The 16378-nt window shown below is 34.7% G+C and overlaps 2 protein-coding genes across 3 annotated transcripts in view; one reads left to right on the top strand and one right to left on the bottom strand.

The window, feature by feature from the left end:
• Nucleotides 1-1167: 1167 nt before the first annotated feature.
• Nucleotides 1168-6876, bottom strand: slc48a1a (solute carrier family 48 member 1a). The gene is made up of 3 exons (XM_065285398.2): nt 6646-6876; nt 5936-6103; nt 1168-2738 (listed from the first exon to the last, which is right to left on the bottom strand). The coding sequence occupies exons 1-3, from the start codon at nt 6773-6775 to the stop codon at nt 2602-2604; spliced, it is 435 nt and encodes a 144-aa protein (XP_065141470.1). The 5' UTR covers nt 6776-6876; the 3' UTR covers nt 1168-2601.
• Nucleotides 6877-8496: 1620 nt separating this feature from the next.
• The window catches only part of rapgef3 (Rap guanine nucleotide exchange factor (GEF) 3), a 43058-nt gene continuing 35176 nt past the window's right edge, over nt 8497-16378 (top strand). The window contains exons 1-2 of one of the 2 annotated variants that reach the window (XM_065285397.1): nt 8497-8707; nt 15261-15328. In XM_065285397.1, coding sequence (XP_065141469.1) covers nt 15275-15328 — 54 coding nt within the window. In that variant the 5' untranslated portion in view covers nt 8497-8707; nt 15261-15274. Of the gene's footprint in view, nt 8708-13114; nt 13227-15260; nt 15329-16378 lie in introns of those variants that run through there. The other variant, XM_065285395.2, reaches the window with a different exon arrangement.

Below are 16378 nucleotides of genomic sequence, written 5' to 3' on the forward strand. Positions count from 1 at the left end.
CAAACCTGTATACATTTATTTGTTCTTATGAACACAAAGGAAGATATTTTGAGAAATGTTTGTAACCAAACTGATCGTGGACCCCATTTACTTCCAGTATTCATTTTTCCTACTATGGAAGTCAATGGGGTCAACTCTCCATTTACCCATGATGCATAATGCACGTTTTCTATTACGTTAGGAAATTTTAGTTCTGATGATTTTACAGTAAGCTAATGACATCTTTCCTGCCAACACAAATGATGGCATATGTTTAGATACAGGATTTCCTGAAGTGTGCATATTTATTGAGCGTGTGTTTTTGTTCACTCATTCAAGCTTTGATCTAATAATAGGCTGAAAACTTTAGTGAAGTACGTGAGATGAATGCAGTCATGCAGTCTATTCTGCGCTTATTCTGAGCTAAAAGGGGTCTGAGAGCTTCAGCAATGCATTCTTTTAATGATATACTGCTATGAGGGCTCCCATGTTGACTGCGGGCTACAGAGAAATTACAATAACAAATACTCCACACTTCACACTTTTAACTTCAAAGTGATTAAAAACAGTAATAATATAAGCTGAGATCATGAATAATTAATGAGCTGTGAAATAAGGTCTACACCTTTGGCAGAGGTCTATGGTAGGGGCCACCATGACAACCACATCACTCACGGACATATAAAAACGTATTAGTGCTGGGCAAAGATTAATCACGATTAATCGCATACAAAATAAAAGTGATTTTTGGCATAATATATGAGTGTGTGCTGTAATTATTATGAATAAATACACACATTCATATATTTAAGCAACATTTAGGCTACATGTGTATATATATTTATTTATATTTTTGTATATTCTAAATTATATATAAATAAATAAAAAAGTATATATATAAATAAAAAATTCTGAAATAAATAAATATTTGCGTGTGTGTGTGTGTTTAAATATACATAATGATTACACGCAGTACACACACATATTATGCAAAAAATCACTTTTATTTTGTATGCGATTAATCGCGATTAATCTCTGCACTAAAAATAAGTAATCTAATGAGAAACTTTACATTATTTTCAATTGCCATGAATCGCAATGCAAAAACATGCTAAATGTTTTTGGATTCCAAATCAGTATACAATAAAAAACTATATATAAACACAGTAAAATGACGAAAACACAATATTTGTGGATTAAAACAGCAGTACTTTAATCTCATCGAAATATCTCAATGTTACATACAGTACGGTGCAAATTTTAAAACTCCATATGGTATGACTGTAACAGAGATTTTGTGTTAACTGGTTTAATGTGTGTAACAAACTGGTTTATTAAACACATGCTAAAGAGTGAAATGTTGCAAGTAAAAGGAGACCTTCACATTTCTTCTCATTTCCACCAACAAAACATTTAACATTTAGAATCAATCTAGTGCAAACAATGTAATCTGTTGATTCACTTTTTGGCTCAAAAACCTTTATGGACCATCAATACACACATAACATCCTTAGTAAACAATGTGTACAAGCAGATAGACAAAAAAAAAAACAAACAAGCACGCACTTTGCTGTTCTGGCAGAATAAACACAAGAAGAAATCAAAAGTAAAATTTTAAAATATTTAGTATTATTTATGATGAATTCTGTCATTTTATGTAACTTACTGAGTACTTTTTAAATCACAGATGACTGAGCACCAAGGTGGATGTTATTTAAATGGACCAATCGCTCCCCCAGTGGCAAATAAAGGAACTGCACTACTACTATAATGTAACAGCCTATGTTTAAAACAGAATAATGTGTTTTTTTTTTACTATACACTGTATTCTGTTTCCAAGAATTGTTAAAGATGTTGGGACACATTTTAAAGATTAGTGTGACTTCACTGCATTACACATTTAGTTCATCAAGTGGTGTTCAGCACAGAAAATAATAATAAATACGTATATTAAATTCAGATTTTTTTAAATATTAGTACCCTGATCAAGATGTTAAAAATAACTTATGGTCATTTCATCACATGAAATGTAAGGTCGAGTGCAATGCATTGTGGGATACAAAAAATCCACACATTCAGTGTGCTCAGCTGTATACCAGATTCAGTCTTATTTAGTTGGTGATCCAAGTACTCTATTCACTGCACACATACTTTAGAAAAAGTAAAAGTATACAAGTATGCAATTTCAAATAGAGCCATAAATAAAAGTCATAAACAAAAATGAACACTGAAAATATCTACAAAACACTGTATAGACAAAAAAAGATGCTAAAATTGACACTATCCTACATTCCTTCATCTCTGGTTTAGACCCCTGTAGAAACAGCTTTGTAAATCTGCTGCTATCCACCTATTAACCCGAGCCCTCATTTCACATCTGACTTAGAAAAACACACGTTGCCCTGAGTCAAGTAACAACTACCTGTGGCTATACTTGTAGCATCCCACAAATCTTATTCCAGGGTATGGATCTGAGGGAAGGTGGGACTGAGCTTTGTAAAAACAAGGAGGCCATTGCAAGGTATTAAAACGGGCGCACGTTCATCCTTCCGTCTCCATACTAGCAGGTGAAGCCACCAACTAGAAACAACAAATTCATTCATCTCCTGAAGGAGGAGGTTATCAAAAGTCACTGAGGATGCTGATGTCAGCAAACTCTTGGCGGTACCGATACGAGTACAAGCCCAGCAGGAAAGCCCATTTAAGGGTCATGAAACTCCACACCGCCGACAGGTAGAAGCTCTTGGGGTTGGACAATGCTGCGGGGATTAAAACAAATAACAGGTGATTTCCTCACACAAATTGAGTGAATGGGTGTTAAATTGTTAAAGGGATTATCCCGATCCAATCACAGACACTATGAATACTACAGAGATAGTAGGTCATTTTGTAATCTTGTAAACATTTGTAATTAAAGTGTAAATTGATACTTAACACATAAACTAACCTTAAACCTTAATATAAACTTAACTAGTAGCATGTTTTCTTACGCTTTCTTGAAACAAAAAATCATTTTAAATTTATTTTGGTAACACTTTACTATAAGTTTGTATATTAAAAATTAGTTAGTTAATGCATTAGCTAACATGAACTATCAATGATTAATACTTCTACAGCATTTATTACCTTTAGTTCATGTTAATTTCCGCATTAGCTGTTAAAGAGACACTCAACGGTTTTTAAAATATGCTTATTTTCCATCTTCCCTAAAGTTAACCTTTGATTTTTACCGTTTTGGAATCCATTCAGCCGATCTCCGGGTCTGACGGTAACACTTTTAGCATAGCTTAGCCCAATCTATTGAATCTGATTAGACCATTAGCATCACGCTCAAAAATTACCAAAGAGTTTCGATATTTTTTCTATTTAAAACTTGACTCTTCTGTAATTACATTGTGTACTAAGACTTTAAAGTTGCTATTTTCTAGGCAGATATGGCTAGGAACTATACTCTTGATCTGGCATAATAATCAAGGACTTTGCTACCGATGATATTACTACAAATGATGATATTACTACAAATAGTCCCCTTAGTAACTTTTAATAGCAGGAGACTATTTTTGGGCATTGCATAATATCATTACACCTCCTGCAGCCATGGTACGACAGCAAAGTCCCTGATTATTACGCCAGAATTAGAAGTATAAAAAAATCCCGATGATTTATTCACCCCCATGTCATCGTATTAGATAATCACGTTGAAAGGTCACGCATGACGTATGCGAAACTACCACTCCAGTGTTTACAAGTGTGGAAAAAGAGGATCACCTCGACATTGTTGTATGTTTAATGATACTAATTAATGTCTTTGTGTCAGATTATTAATTAAAATGGTCCGAGTGACCTTACGACATGATTACGCAATACGTAACGTCGCGCTTCACGCGGCTAGTGCAAGACGAGAAATTGTGGTTTAAAGTAGAGATAGACCGATATATCGGTCGGCCGATATATCGGGCCGATATTTGCAAGGTTTATGTGCATCGCTCGATATGTGGCTGCCGTGTTTGTCGATTTTTTTTTTCGCCATTATTTACAGACAGAGTGCTGGAAGCCGCAAGCGATTACAGGTCATGTGTCTTAAAACAACCAACCTTTAAATGACAACATCGAAAGCTCGGCCTAACAGCTGATTATAGCTGAACAAAGCGGGTTTTTCTTTCTCATCTCTATGGGGGGTTTCCCGCACAGGGATTAGACTAGTCCTAGACTAAAATAAATGTAAGAACTGTTTAAACTAATAAAATCTCTTTTTAACATAAATTAAATTAAAATACACCAATGCCCCGTGTTTTGCCTCAAAATGGACACAAGTAATGTTTTTAGTAAGGCATGTTTGTTAAAACTAGTTATATTTCCTAATTAAACTAAGCTCTAGTCCTAGTTTAAGATAATTCCTGTCCGGGAAACCACCCCTATATATATATATATATATATATATATATATATATATATATATATATATATATATATATATATATATATATATATATATATATATGTATATATATATATATATATATGTATGTATATGTATATATGTATATATGTATGTATATGTATATATGTATATATGTATGTATATATATATATATATATATATATATATATATATATATGTATATATATATATATATGTATATATATATATATATATATGTATATATATGTATATGTATATATATATGTATATGTATATATGTATATATATATGTATATGTATATATATATGTATATGTATATATATATGTATATGTATATATATATATATATATATATATATATATATATATATATATATATATATATATATATATATATATATATATATATATATATAGTAGTAAAGTGCTAGAAATCCATATCCTTTGCTGATAGATCCTCGTCATTGTGGAAAGTGCAGTTCATGGTTCCATAGCACCCTCACCTGTTTTTACTATTTGTTAAATATAGTTTTTATGAAGTTTAATAAATGTTACTTTTTTAAATTGAGACTTGTAACATTTGGCATCATCATTGTGTCATTTTTATGATGTAAATTGAGTGAGCAAAAGCAGTATCGGCTCAAAATATCCGCTCAAGAAAATCGGCAGCCTGTATCGGTCATCGGCTAAGGCTGATGAAACAAAAATCGGTATCGGTCCTGGAATGTTTTCCTAAAAAAAAAAAAAATAATAATTCTTCCCGACTGAACAAAGAAAGACATCAACATCTTGGATGACATGATGGTGAATAAATTATTGGGATTTTTTAAGTAGAATATTTCTTGAACATTAGTTAATGCATCATGAACTAACATGAATGACTGTACACTAAAATGCTGAAATTATAAAAACTATATTGTTAATTGTTTGTTCATGTTAGTTAATGCATTTACTATGTATACTAGTACAACCTTATTGTAAACAGTGCTTTATTTCTATTGTGCTTCTCACAATTTTTATGTATTTTGCCTCACTATGGTAAGCGCTTTATTTGAACAATTTAACATTGTTCAAAAGCAGCTTTACAGAAAATACATTTTAGCACCAGCAGTAGATACCCTTATGAAAAATAACCATGGTTTTATTGTGGTAAAAGTGTAGTAACCATGGTTTTCTGGTGTATTGATTACTATCAGCAAAACTATGGTTTTACTATACGAACCGTAACCATGGTTCAACTATGGTTTTTGAAAACCATGGTTATTTTGTGGTAACTATGGTTAAACTACAGTAGCCATGTTTTTTTTAACTGTGGTAAAACCATGGTTCATTTTCGTAAGGGTACAAGAGAAAAACTGTATAGAAAGTTAGTATAAAATGTGGTTTTAATACTAAAACTACTATATGTTCTATACTAACTACACCAATACATTACAATAGTTATAATGGAAGGGGGATTTTTCTAAATAAACAATTTGACAAAAAAACAACAACAGTAGACTAGACACAGCTGTCTATGGTAAAGCACTTACCTTGTTTTTCTACAATGGCAAGAGTTATGAATGTGGCAAAGGCAGCAACAGCCAGAAGAGAAAATACTAAACTAACAAACATGAAGAACTTTAGTCCCTTTAACCAGGTACGCCAATAGTCCTGAATGTACATGATGTGGGTGACCAAAGCCCAAAGTGCCAGAACCCCTGTAAACACAAATATATGTAGGGACTTTGATGTTACTCAGTTTGTTGACTGTGCACACACGCCACGCGCGCGCTGCAGTATATTAGAAGGTAACGTCATAGTTTTCCATTGATTTCATATTAGGCTATATTATATATTTCCAAATCCATATAGAAAGGATGTGCATGACATTAGATTTTAATAAAAATATGAATTGGCCAATTTTGTACAAATGTCCTCGTAAACCACTTTTACCACCAGAACACACACACACACACACACACACACACAAAATAAATGGGTCGTATGCTGACCTCTTATTTTTTTAAACTTATTTTGTGCAAATACTTTAATCACTTTAACACAGATAACGCTATAAAACATCCAGCACTTTTCCACTATGACAATATCAAACAAACAGTGCAAACATATTAGACTATATTCAGTGCTAAGACGTGCTATTAACGTCATGTTAAGACGCAAAACAAACGACTGTAAGAAATATCGTGTGAAATCTCTAGATTTTTTTCGTCCTGTCCTTGAATTTACTTAGCCTACATACCGGATAATCCGCCCATTGCGGCGGTCCAGGGTTGTTTATAAACCACATTCCACACGATAAACGCCGAAGAGCCAACCAACATGCCGAATGTGGCATAACCCACACTGATCCAGATCCTGTTCAGACCCATGAATAATGTGTTGTGTACCGCAGGGTTTTGTTGAAGCTGTACGACAGGATGAACTGAACGGTTACACCATCAGTGAGGGATTATGTAATGCAGCGCTGCTTCTTCGTAAACATGACGGCACGACCCGGAAGTGCTCCGAGTTATCACCTTGACAACTGTCAACAAAATCACCCGGCTGTTCTAGTTATCACGCAGTAAGATTGCATGTAATCATAAAAACCCAACAATTATCTACCAAAATCGGCATAATAATAAATGCCACATTTATTTTAAATAATTATATTGCAATATATGGACAAAGTGTTAATGGTAAATGTAAAATTAATATTGATATGAAACGGATAAAAATTGATACAAAGTAACTTTTCAGACTTCCGTGTTTAAATGCATGTGTGTGGGAATAAAAACAACAACAAACTTACTACCTTTATATTTTATGATCAAAAACTGGTAATAAAATAAAAAAAACATTGAAAATGTATTTTGTGTATGAATGCTACATCTACAGTATATTCTACAGTTTCAGCAGATGTGTTTCTGTTTATTGTGTAGGTCTGAGATAGGCTTTTAATCAGTTTGATCTTTTTGTAGTGGTTTTCATTTTGCTCTGAAACCCCCTGTCAGAGGTTGAGGTCTAAGTGCTTACAGTAATTCTCAATTCAAACAATGCATAACTTCCTGCCTCAATTGTACTTAATGAGATTACATTTTTGCTACTAAACTAGGGTGGATACCATAAAGAGTTTATACGCTTATTATGCTTATTATGTCCAATGCGCACACAAGAACGGTAGAAGTCACGTAAAATCTTAATTCTCAAAAATTTATATCTCATTTATACACAAATGTTTTAAAATAACTTCTTCCTAAAGCTCCTGGTTTCATTTAAATAAGTCACTTAAACAGTGTCACATATTTACTCAGAGGAGGACACTACTTAAGTATTTTAAGTAAATTTTCCAAGCATCTGTGCTTTATCTTGGGAAAAATGTACTTTACTTTACAAAAAAAAAAATTCATTACATTCTAAAGCATACAATCATACTGTGTATTCCTTTAATATTGCATATTAAAATTGATTTACATACAAATTCTGTACTTTTACTTTTCTTGAGTAAAAATTTTTTAGATGTATAATGTACTTAAATATTAAATATAAACCAAAAACTTGAAATTATGAAATGTAGTGGAGTAAAAAATATGATAATATGCTTTGGAATGTATGTTTTCCAAAGAAAAACACTGATAAAATACGAATACTTAAAAATGTACTTTTATGTAGGAAATAAAAATACTGTACATTTTTATATACTGTACATAACACACACATACAGGACAGAAACTGTCAGTGTGGAGGATCCTGAATGTTCTAGTATCCAAGGAAAGGGTGGGAAGAGGTGTTAATGACCACAAGCACACATTTTGGGAAGCACACAGTGTAGACTACACAAAATGAACATCCCAGTCAAGTGGACACAGATGTACATTGGCCCCATTTCCCCCGGTCACTGTGAAGATCTACTGCAATGCAGGGTTTATACTTAAAATTTCGGGTAAATGAGGACAGTAAGCGTCATCATGCTTATGGCACACCTTAATGCAACCTTCACAAATACAAAGCCACATTTTATGTCACCAATCAGAGCGCAGCAGGAAGCTGGTAACTCGCATGGCCTCAGCGATTCAAATGAGATCAAAACTCAGAGGTTTCCTCTGGGTACTTAACAGAGAGCACAGTGAGACAAAAAGAGATAAAGAGAGAGACAGCGTGAGAAAGAAATTTTGAGACAGATAAAATAATTTATAGACTCGTATACACTTCAAGACTGGAGCTCTTCTTGAAGACAAGACAGACAAGATTATCCTGATTGACCTTACTAAATATTTCCATAGAAGAAAAGAAAATCTGTTATTCAAATACTGGATATACCGGTAAGTTTGTTCACATCTTTCACTGACAGGTGTAATCCTATTTATTTAAGTCAAACAATGTTTGAGAAGACAAGACTGTGATTTTGTGTGGTTGCGACCTTAAGAAGCTATTTTTATCTGAACTGGTCCTTAAAATAACTTTTGTTGGTGTGATCATTTAAATAAAACCATGACATGTTTAGCTTATGTGATAAAATATTGTTACAGTGCTGGTAAAAGAAAAAGACATTGAAAAATGCTTGTTTGTTTTGGTCTTGTTTGCTTACACTGCCAAAAAAATTGTCAATGGTCAAACCGTCACTGTGCTGTACACTTTCAAAAAGTACACATTTGCACTCTTAAGAGTTAATATTAGTACCTCAGAGGTACATATTGGTTCCAAATATCGTTACCTTAATGGTACATACAAGACCTTGCCTTGGTGACAGCTTGGGACCATCTTATGTGACAGTTTTTAAAACTGTTAGGTTTGGAAAGAAATTTGATCGTTTTTTGGGCACAATTTGAGCTTCACGTGTACAGCTATGTATATTTAATTTACATTCAGTACAATACACAAAAATTCCCTGACAACATTCATTGCCGTTGGAAATTTCGTGGGTCCATGATTCATTATGATGCTAGGAAACATAGGTGAGTAGTGGGTGAACGATGAGATGGGGGGTTAACTGTAAACTTTCTCAAACCACCAGGCAGCAGACAGGAAGTTGCACATGGGCAGATGCTCATGAAGAGGTGTGCATGTAAAACAACTATCGCTTTCTTCATCTCTTTCTCTTTATTCATTGTAATTGCTAACTCAACAATGTATCCATGCAGCTCAGATAAAGAGATGCAAAATAGATTCTGAACTGATGCGGGAAGGAAAAGGGGATCTGGATAAACAGGATCCATGAGCATGTAAAATCATATACCATATGTGAAGTTGAGATTTGTGTTTGGCTCAGATTAAGATATTTATGTGTGTGATTTTTCATGTTTCGTTTTAAAATGCGGAGGGAGTTGAAGGTTCCAAAAAAAGGCTGGTGATATATTGCAGGAAATCCCACACCCTTTCCCACAGGAACTGTGTGTTTGCCCTCTCCTCATCTCCTTCATTCCCTGTCCTGCTCTCTGAAGTTTCATTTTCACTGACTAAACAACTATCATTATTTAAAAATAAAAGAGGATGCTGAAAGAGGATATTTGCTTGATATATTTTAAGATTAATTTATTTCTTACCTTTTTATAGTCTATCCTTTTCCAATACAAATAATCTTATTGGATGTTAAATGTTCTTTACGTAACCACACAGCCAGCCAAAGATCATCTTTATTTAGCAATGAGTAAGGTCACATGTTAAAAATAGTACCCAGAAAGCAATTTTGCATTTAAAAGGCATCTAATAGCCATTCAAATATATCCCAAACGTCTAAGCCAGGGGTTTTCAAACTTTTTTTGTCAGGTGAACCCCCTTTACCTAAATTATTTACTTGAAGTACCCCTTAAGATCTCAAGTAAATATTAAAATATTTAATAGCACTGTACTATTGCATTTAACTATTTTTATTTAATCTATTTTAAAGTTTTTATTAGTATTTTACATAGTTATTGTTATTTTTACCTTCATTTGCTAATTTTTTAAGTGTTGTATAAGTCACATGATATGTAGGTTAAACAAATAAAATATATCTTTTTTTTTTGTAAAAATCTACGTTTTTATTTATTTATTTATTGCAGTAATAATCAAATGTTTTTCATCATTCACGAACCCCCTGAATATTTTACGAGTTTGCTAATTCGTATGAATACGTACGAAGTTAATCGTGCAAAAACGTATGATTATCATAAAAAAACAGTAACGAAACACCACCCCTAATCCCAACATCAAGGCGTTTTACGTTTGTACGAATTTGGTTATATGAACATATGCGAATTAGAAACCTCATAAAATACGTACAAATTGCCATGAAATAGGGTGAATGAGTTATTTAAGCAAAAACGTCACAACATGTATTTAGCCCGTTATGTGTGTGGTTCCTTTTTTTCAAAGTATGTGTTCTGCGCATTGAGAGATCCCATGTGCATCACGTGTCTTGTCCCTACTGCAGATGCGTCTAGGGTTTATGATAAAAGAGATGCTCGCGTTCGCTGGATACTCGCATAATCTCATGTGTAGTCAGAGTTTACTGTTAAGGGAGTGTCTTGTGTGTATTTGTGAACTTGAGCGTCTCTTTTATCATCAACGGTTTTGACGCGTGTGCAGCAGGCACTTATTTTGACAAAACACGTGATGCACATGGTTCACATGAAGCAACAAACACATATTTTGAAAACACAAGCAAAACACATGACACTCCGAACACATATTTTGAATTTGCGCCCCTCGGATGAGCAGTCACGAGCCGCCACTGCCTCCAAGACCAGTGGTCTCCAACATGGTGCCCGCACGAAGTCTGTGAGTTGCCTGCCAAAGCACATTAATAGTCTTAATTTGGATTAGGGCTCTGCCAAAATATTGATACAGCTAACTATTGTGATAAATTTTCCACAATAGTGTATCAATATTTCAATCGATATTTTAAAAACCATCAAATCCCTCTGTGTGCGTCAAGTGACCTCCTCCGCCGCTGTCATATTGTCTGTCATATACGGCCATTCAGCCAATGAAGTTAGCAAGAGTGAGAAAATCGCAGAAAATTTAAAAACACCTGGAGCTTTAAAAAAGGTTTAAAAAAATTTAGCTCTATTTTTTTTACATTTTTGATAAAAAAAGAAAAAGTATTGCAATGTATCGCAACATGCAATGCATTGTATCACAATACGTATCGTATCGTGAGGCCCTTGACAATACCCAGCCCTAATTTGGATATTTATTTATTACATTTTTTTATATTAGCTTGGCTTATTTTATGTATGTTAACATTTAAACAATTATAAAGCATAACAGCAACAACAACAAAAAAAGTTTTGAGTAGACTACCAAAAAAGTAGCCATCCAGATTGTTTTATTCATTGTGGTAGCCCTTGCTCACAAAAAGGTTGGAGACTCTGTCCTAGACAATGAAATGAAGCAATTGATTGCTTAGAATGGTTATTATTTTGTATTATTACTCTATTATATTGTGTGTAGCCTACTTTTTGGCAATGTACCAGCTTATTCTAACAGAAAAACAAGAAAATAGTCAAGCATCCTCAGTTTGTTGTAGACCGTGAGATATCAAACTCTGCTGGTTATAAATGCACACTAGAGGGCACACATAAATCTCAGTCTTGTTCCATAATATCTGAGGAATAAATATCTCAACGTGTGCTGTACTGCTTTTATAAGACATCGCTGCATGCAATTTTTACCCAGCAAACAATGTGAAAACATCAAATGACTTTATTTTTAAGAAGGGACCCTGGGACCAAATATTATAATAGATTAGGGGTGGGATTGTTTGATTCAGGAAAGCAGATAACCACCTGAACAACTATCTACAATAGCATCTTGTTAATTTCAAAACGTATTTAATCACACATGTGTATAAAGTAAAAATACTTTACCCTGTAAGACTTCAATTTATGTTCTTGTCTCTTTAAGAAAAATGACTGCAAATGTGCATTTCCATTGTCATATAGTCAAAATCTGCACAAAATGTGCACCGTTAAAAAATTTTCATTACAAAATGTGCTGTTTTAAATTTTTAAGTTGAATCAACTCAAATTTACAAGCTATTTCAACTACAATTTATCTTGACTAGAGATAATTTACTACAACTCATAAGATTAAGTTGACCTATTTTAATTATTATACCGTTACAACTCATACAAGTTATAACACATCATCTCTTGTCAAGATAAATAATAGTAAGTTAAAATTGAGTTGATTCAACTAAAAAATTTAAGGGAGCAAATAATTTTTTACAGTGTGCTGATCTGGCTGCAAATAGTATTCCTGAGATTTGTGAAAGTCTAAAAACTGCATCTGAACGTTCCCACCTGATTTTGACAAGTAAGATATGTGACAGACCCCAAACCTATCCTACAATCTCAAAGAAATGTTGTTGCAGGACCAACAATGATGTTGATCCAGGAACATGTCGTACTGAATGAAGTCACATTCGCCCCTCCTTTTACCCTATACACAGAATTACTTATTGCCCCCCTGTGTTTAAACGTCCTGAAAACAACTGCAGTCACAGCGTCTACTGCTGATCTGATCTCATGCTTTTTCTTATCAAAGGCAAACTAGCATGATCGCTCACCCCGTGTATAGGTCACATGCAGGAAAACTGGATTTCTGAGTTTTGTCAGTGGCACATTCTGTCATAGATGCACAAAAACACACAAGTTTACTTTCAGATATGCAGACGAGCGGTTGTGAACGTACAGTAGACTTTGAAAGAACTCATTGTGGATGTCCTCATTTGGAGTTGCCCACTGGGCCTTAAGGTTTATTTTAGCAGTTGAGGATTCAGAAACACAGTGGATATGCATGGCAGAACATTTTCTTTCTTTAAAAAGATCCTCTCCCCCAAGACGAAAAACAGGAAGGGTAAGACCCAAAACTGACGCTGACACTGGTGGTGTGAGATTTGTTAGTGTGAATAGATCACATGGTGTTGTATTTTCTGTTGTGGTCTGATGTTTGTGTCCTGTATGTGTGTATACATGCATATGTGTGCAGCTCGTCTCACGCAACCACAGGGATGAGCTTTGACAGCAGCACTGCTTTGCAGAGAGTTGTTTATTGTGGATACATTTTTGTTATAGTTCTTTGCTAAAAATTGTTTGTCTATGGCATCATGAAGCACATAGGTGATTAATGAATTATTTTAACAAATGTATTTTCAAATAATTTTGTGTGCAGATGCTCATTTTGTCCATAAGGGGGCAGAATCTCATTAAAACCTGTAAAGAAGACCTGCTCATCTGTTTTTAAAGCTTCATATTTAGTCTGTAAAGGGAATATTTGTGCATACAGTATAAATCGATAACAGTAACATATTTAGGCCTTTTAACATTTGAGACTGGAGCAAAGTGGTAAACTCACACAAACAGTAGAGGAGGAAAGGAAGCCTACAAACTGAAACAATAGCCGGGGTCTAAACAAGCATTATGTAATGTTCCCTGACCTCCTGAACAAAAATGAAAGGGTGGGCGGTGGACGGCCTGATGTGCGCCATATGGTCATTCTTAGGGTGTGACTCTTAAGACCTGCTATGGGTGTGAAGGACATACAAGTCCCTATAGAATTTCGTATGGGCACCTAAAAACAAAAACACAAGCTGCGTCTCAAGACCAAGTGCGGGCTCAGGAAAAGTGCGCACCCTTTTCAAACCTTAAATGACCAATGGGACACCCTATGGCAAGGGTAGGCAATGTCGGTCCTGGAGTGTAGATGTTCTGCAGATTTTAGCTCCAACCCTGATAAAACCTTGCATACCTGTAGTTTTTAGGTGACTTTTTCGACCTTGATTAGCTTATTCGGGTGTGCTTGATTAAAGGGTCACTCCACTTTTTTAAAAATATGCTCATTTTCCAGCTCCCCTATAGAGTTAAACATTTTAATTTGACCGTTTTAGGATCCATTCAGCCGAACTTCGGGTCTGGCGGTACCACTTTTAGCATAGCTTAGCATAATCCATTGAATCTGATTGGACCATTAGCATCGCACTGAAAAATAACCAAAGAGTTTCTATATTTTTCTTATTTAAAACTTGACTCTTCTGGAGTAACATCATGTAATAAGACTGACGGAAAATTAAAAGTTGTGATTTTCTTGTTCGATATGGATAGGAACTATACTCTCATTCTGGCGTAATAATCAAGGACTTTGCTGCCGTGCCATGGCTGCAGGAGGCGCAATGATATTACACAGCAGCCGAAAATAATCTCCTTGGTAACTTTCAATTGCAAGGGACTATTTTTGGGCACTGTGTAATATTACTGCGCCTGCTGCAGCCATGGTACGGCAGCAAAGTCCCCCATTTCGGCATAGAAAATTGCAACTTTTACTTTTCCCTTGTTCTTAGTACATGATGTAACTACAAAAGAGTACTCTTTGGTCATTTTTTGAGGGATGCTAATGGTCTAATCAGATTCAATGGATTATGCTAAGCTATGCTAAAAGTAGTACCGCCAGACCCGGAGATCGGCTGAATAAATCCTAAAACGCTGAAGCTAAAGCATGCAGGACATCGGCACCCCTTCCCTACGGTCTTGAGGACTAAACGGACATGTGCATGCTTCACCTAAGTCCACGAGACTGCAAATCCACATAAAGTGCACAATGTGGGATACAGCCTATGATTTCGGACACCATTAAAAAATGTCCACTGGTTCCCTCACATTGTGGGGTTTGGGTTATTTCAGACATATGTTTGTGGACAGCAAGAAAGCACTGAATCCGGTTGCAAGTAAACACAATAGCCTACTATTAAAGAGTTGACAATATGCAGCCAGTGAGTTTTACTAGAGTCATGATATTGCACAAACACCAGAATAAGAGACCACATAGGATGTAACAAAACCAGAAGTGCAGTCTGACTATACATAAAACTCTTTTTCTATACTTTTGTCTTCTCAGAGGTTCCAGCTGTCATGTGTTCAGCAGATACACTCATCCAGTCATTGCGGTGTTCATCCCTTAAACAGGTATAGTAGCGTTCCTCCTTTATCATTTATGTAGGTTCACAGCACTTTTAACCCAAACTATTGCATTAGATTTTCTCTGTGTTGCAAATTCATGGCACCATTGTTATAAATCTGCCAACCTCATGATGCTCAGCTACAGCTCTCATTTTGCTGTGTTTTACTGTAAACATCCAATATTTAATTAGGGATACGTGTGTCCTATTCCAACCTGTACCAAAGCCTTTGCTTACATTTCCTGTTAGTTTACTCCTCCATTCCAACCTTGGCACCTGCTTTAGCACTAAGGTGGGTTACTGACACACCCCCTGGTCTTCAACCCTTCAAGGTTTATCAGACAGCTGGAACACACAGATAAGAGAGCTGAAGGAGAGACTGGGTGTGTTATTGAGTCAAACGCATAAGCTAAGCATATTTTTGCCTGCAGTGGTACTGCTTTTACCTCATAGATTAATGCAAAAGTCTGAGGATTCACTAGAAATTATTTTTTAACTTCTGACATGAAAGTAAACTGTAGTATATTATAGTTATTACTATGCTTTGTTAATGCATACTATAGTATTCTGTATAGTCAGTTGATAATACTGTCGTTTTTTAATAATTACTTTGGTAAGGTTCAGAAAGATTATACAGTATAGTATCAGTATAGAATTTTACTACAGTTTACTATAGTAAGTACTACTTTAGTGTTTTTTATGTGGGTATCCAAAAGCCATTTTTGCTTCTTTTAAATTCCCTTCTTTTCTGTATGTGTCTAACCAACTGGAATCCAATATTCTGCTTCTTACACAGCTACTTGCTGCACGAGTAAATAATAAATTATTATTAGCTCATCTGTAATAATTTCAAATCAGGAATGAGAAATGACTGAGTGATGCATTAAACAAAGAAGTAGTACCGGTCGGGATGACTCACGATACCTGGATGGATGGTGTGTTATCATTATGAACATTTATTATCGGGTAATAAGCATAACAAGCATACCTGGGAATGTCATGCCTGACCAATCAGAAACAAGCATTCCATAGAGTTGTGTAATAATTGGTGATATCA

This window comes from Paramisgurnus dabryanus, chromosome 21, assembly GCF_030506205.2.
Source record: "Paramisgurnus dabryanus chromosome 21, PD_genome_1.1, whole genome shotgun sequence".
Classification (NCBI taxonomy): Eukaryota; Metazoa; Chordata; class Actinopteri; order Cypriniformes; family Cobitidae; genus Paramisgurnus; species Paramisgurnus dabryanus.

Excerpts from the sequence above, each read along its gene's own strand:
- slc48a1a (XM_065285398.2), bottom strand. The coding sequence starts at position 6,775 with ATGGGTCTGAACAGGATCTGGATCAGTGTGGGTTATGCCACATTCGGC. Across the intron at positions 6,104-6,645 it reads CGCAATGGGCGGATTATCCG|GGGTTCTGGCACTTTGGGCT; the intron begins GTATGTAGGCTA and ends TTGTGTTTACAG. Across the intron at positions 2,739-5,935 it reads TGCCATTGTAGAAAAACAAG|CATTGTCCAACCCCAAGAGC; the intron begins GTAAGTGCTTTA and ends TAATCCCCGCAG.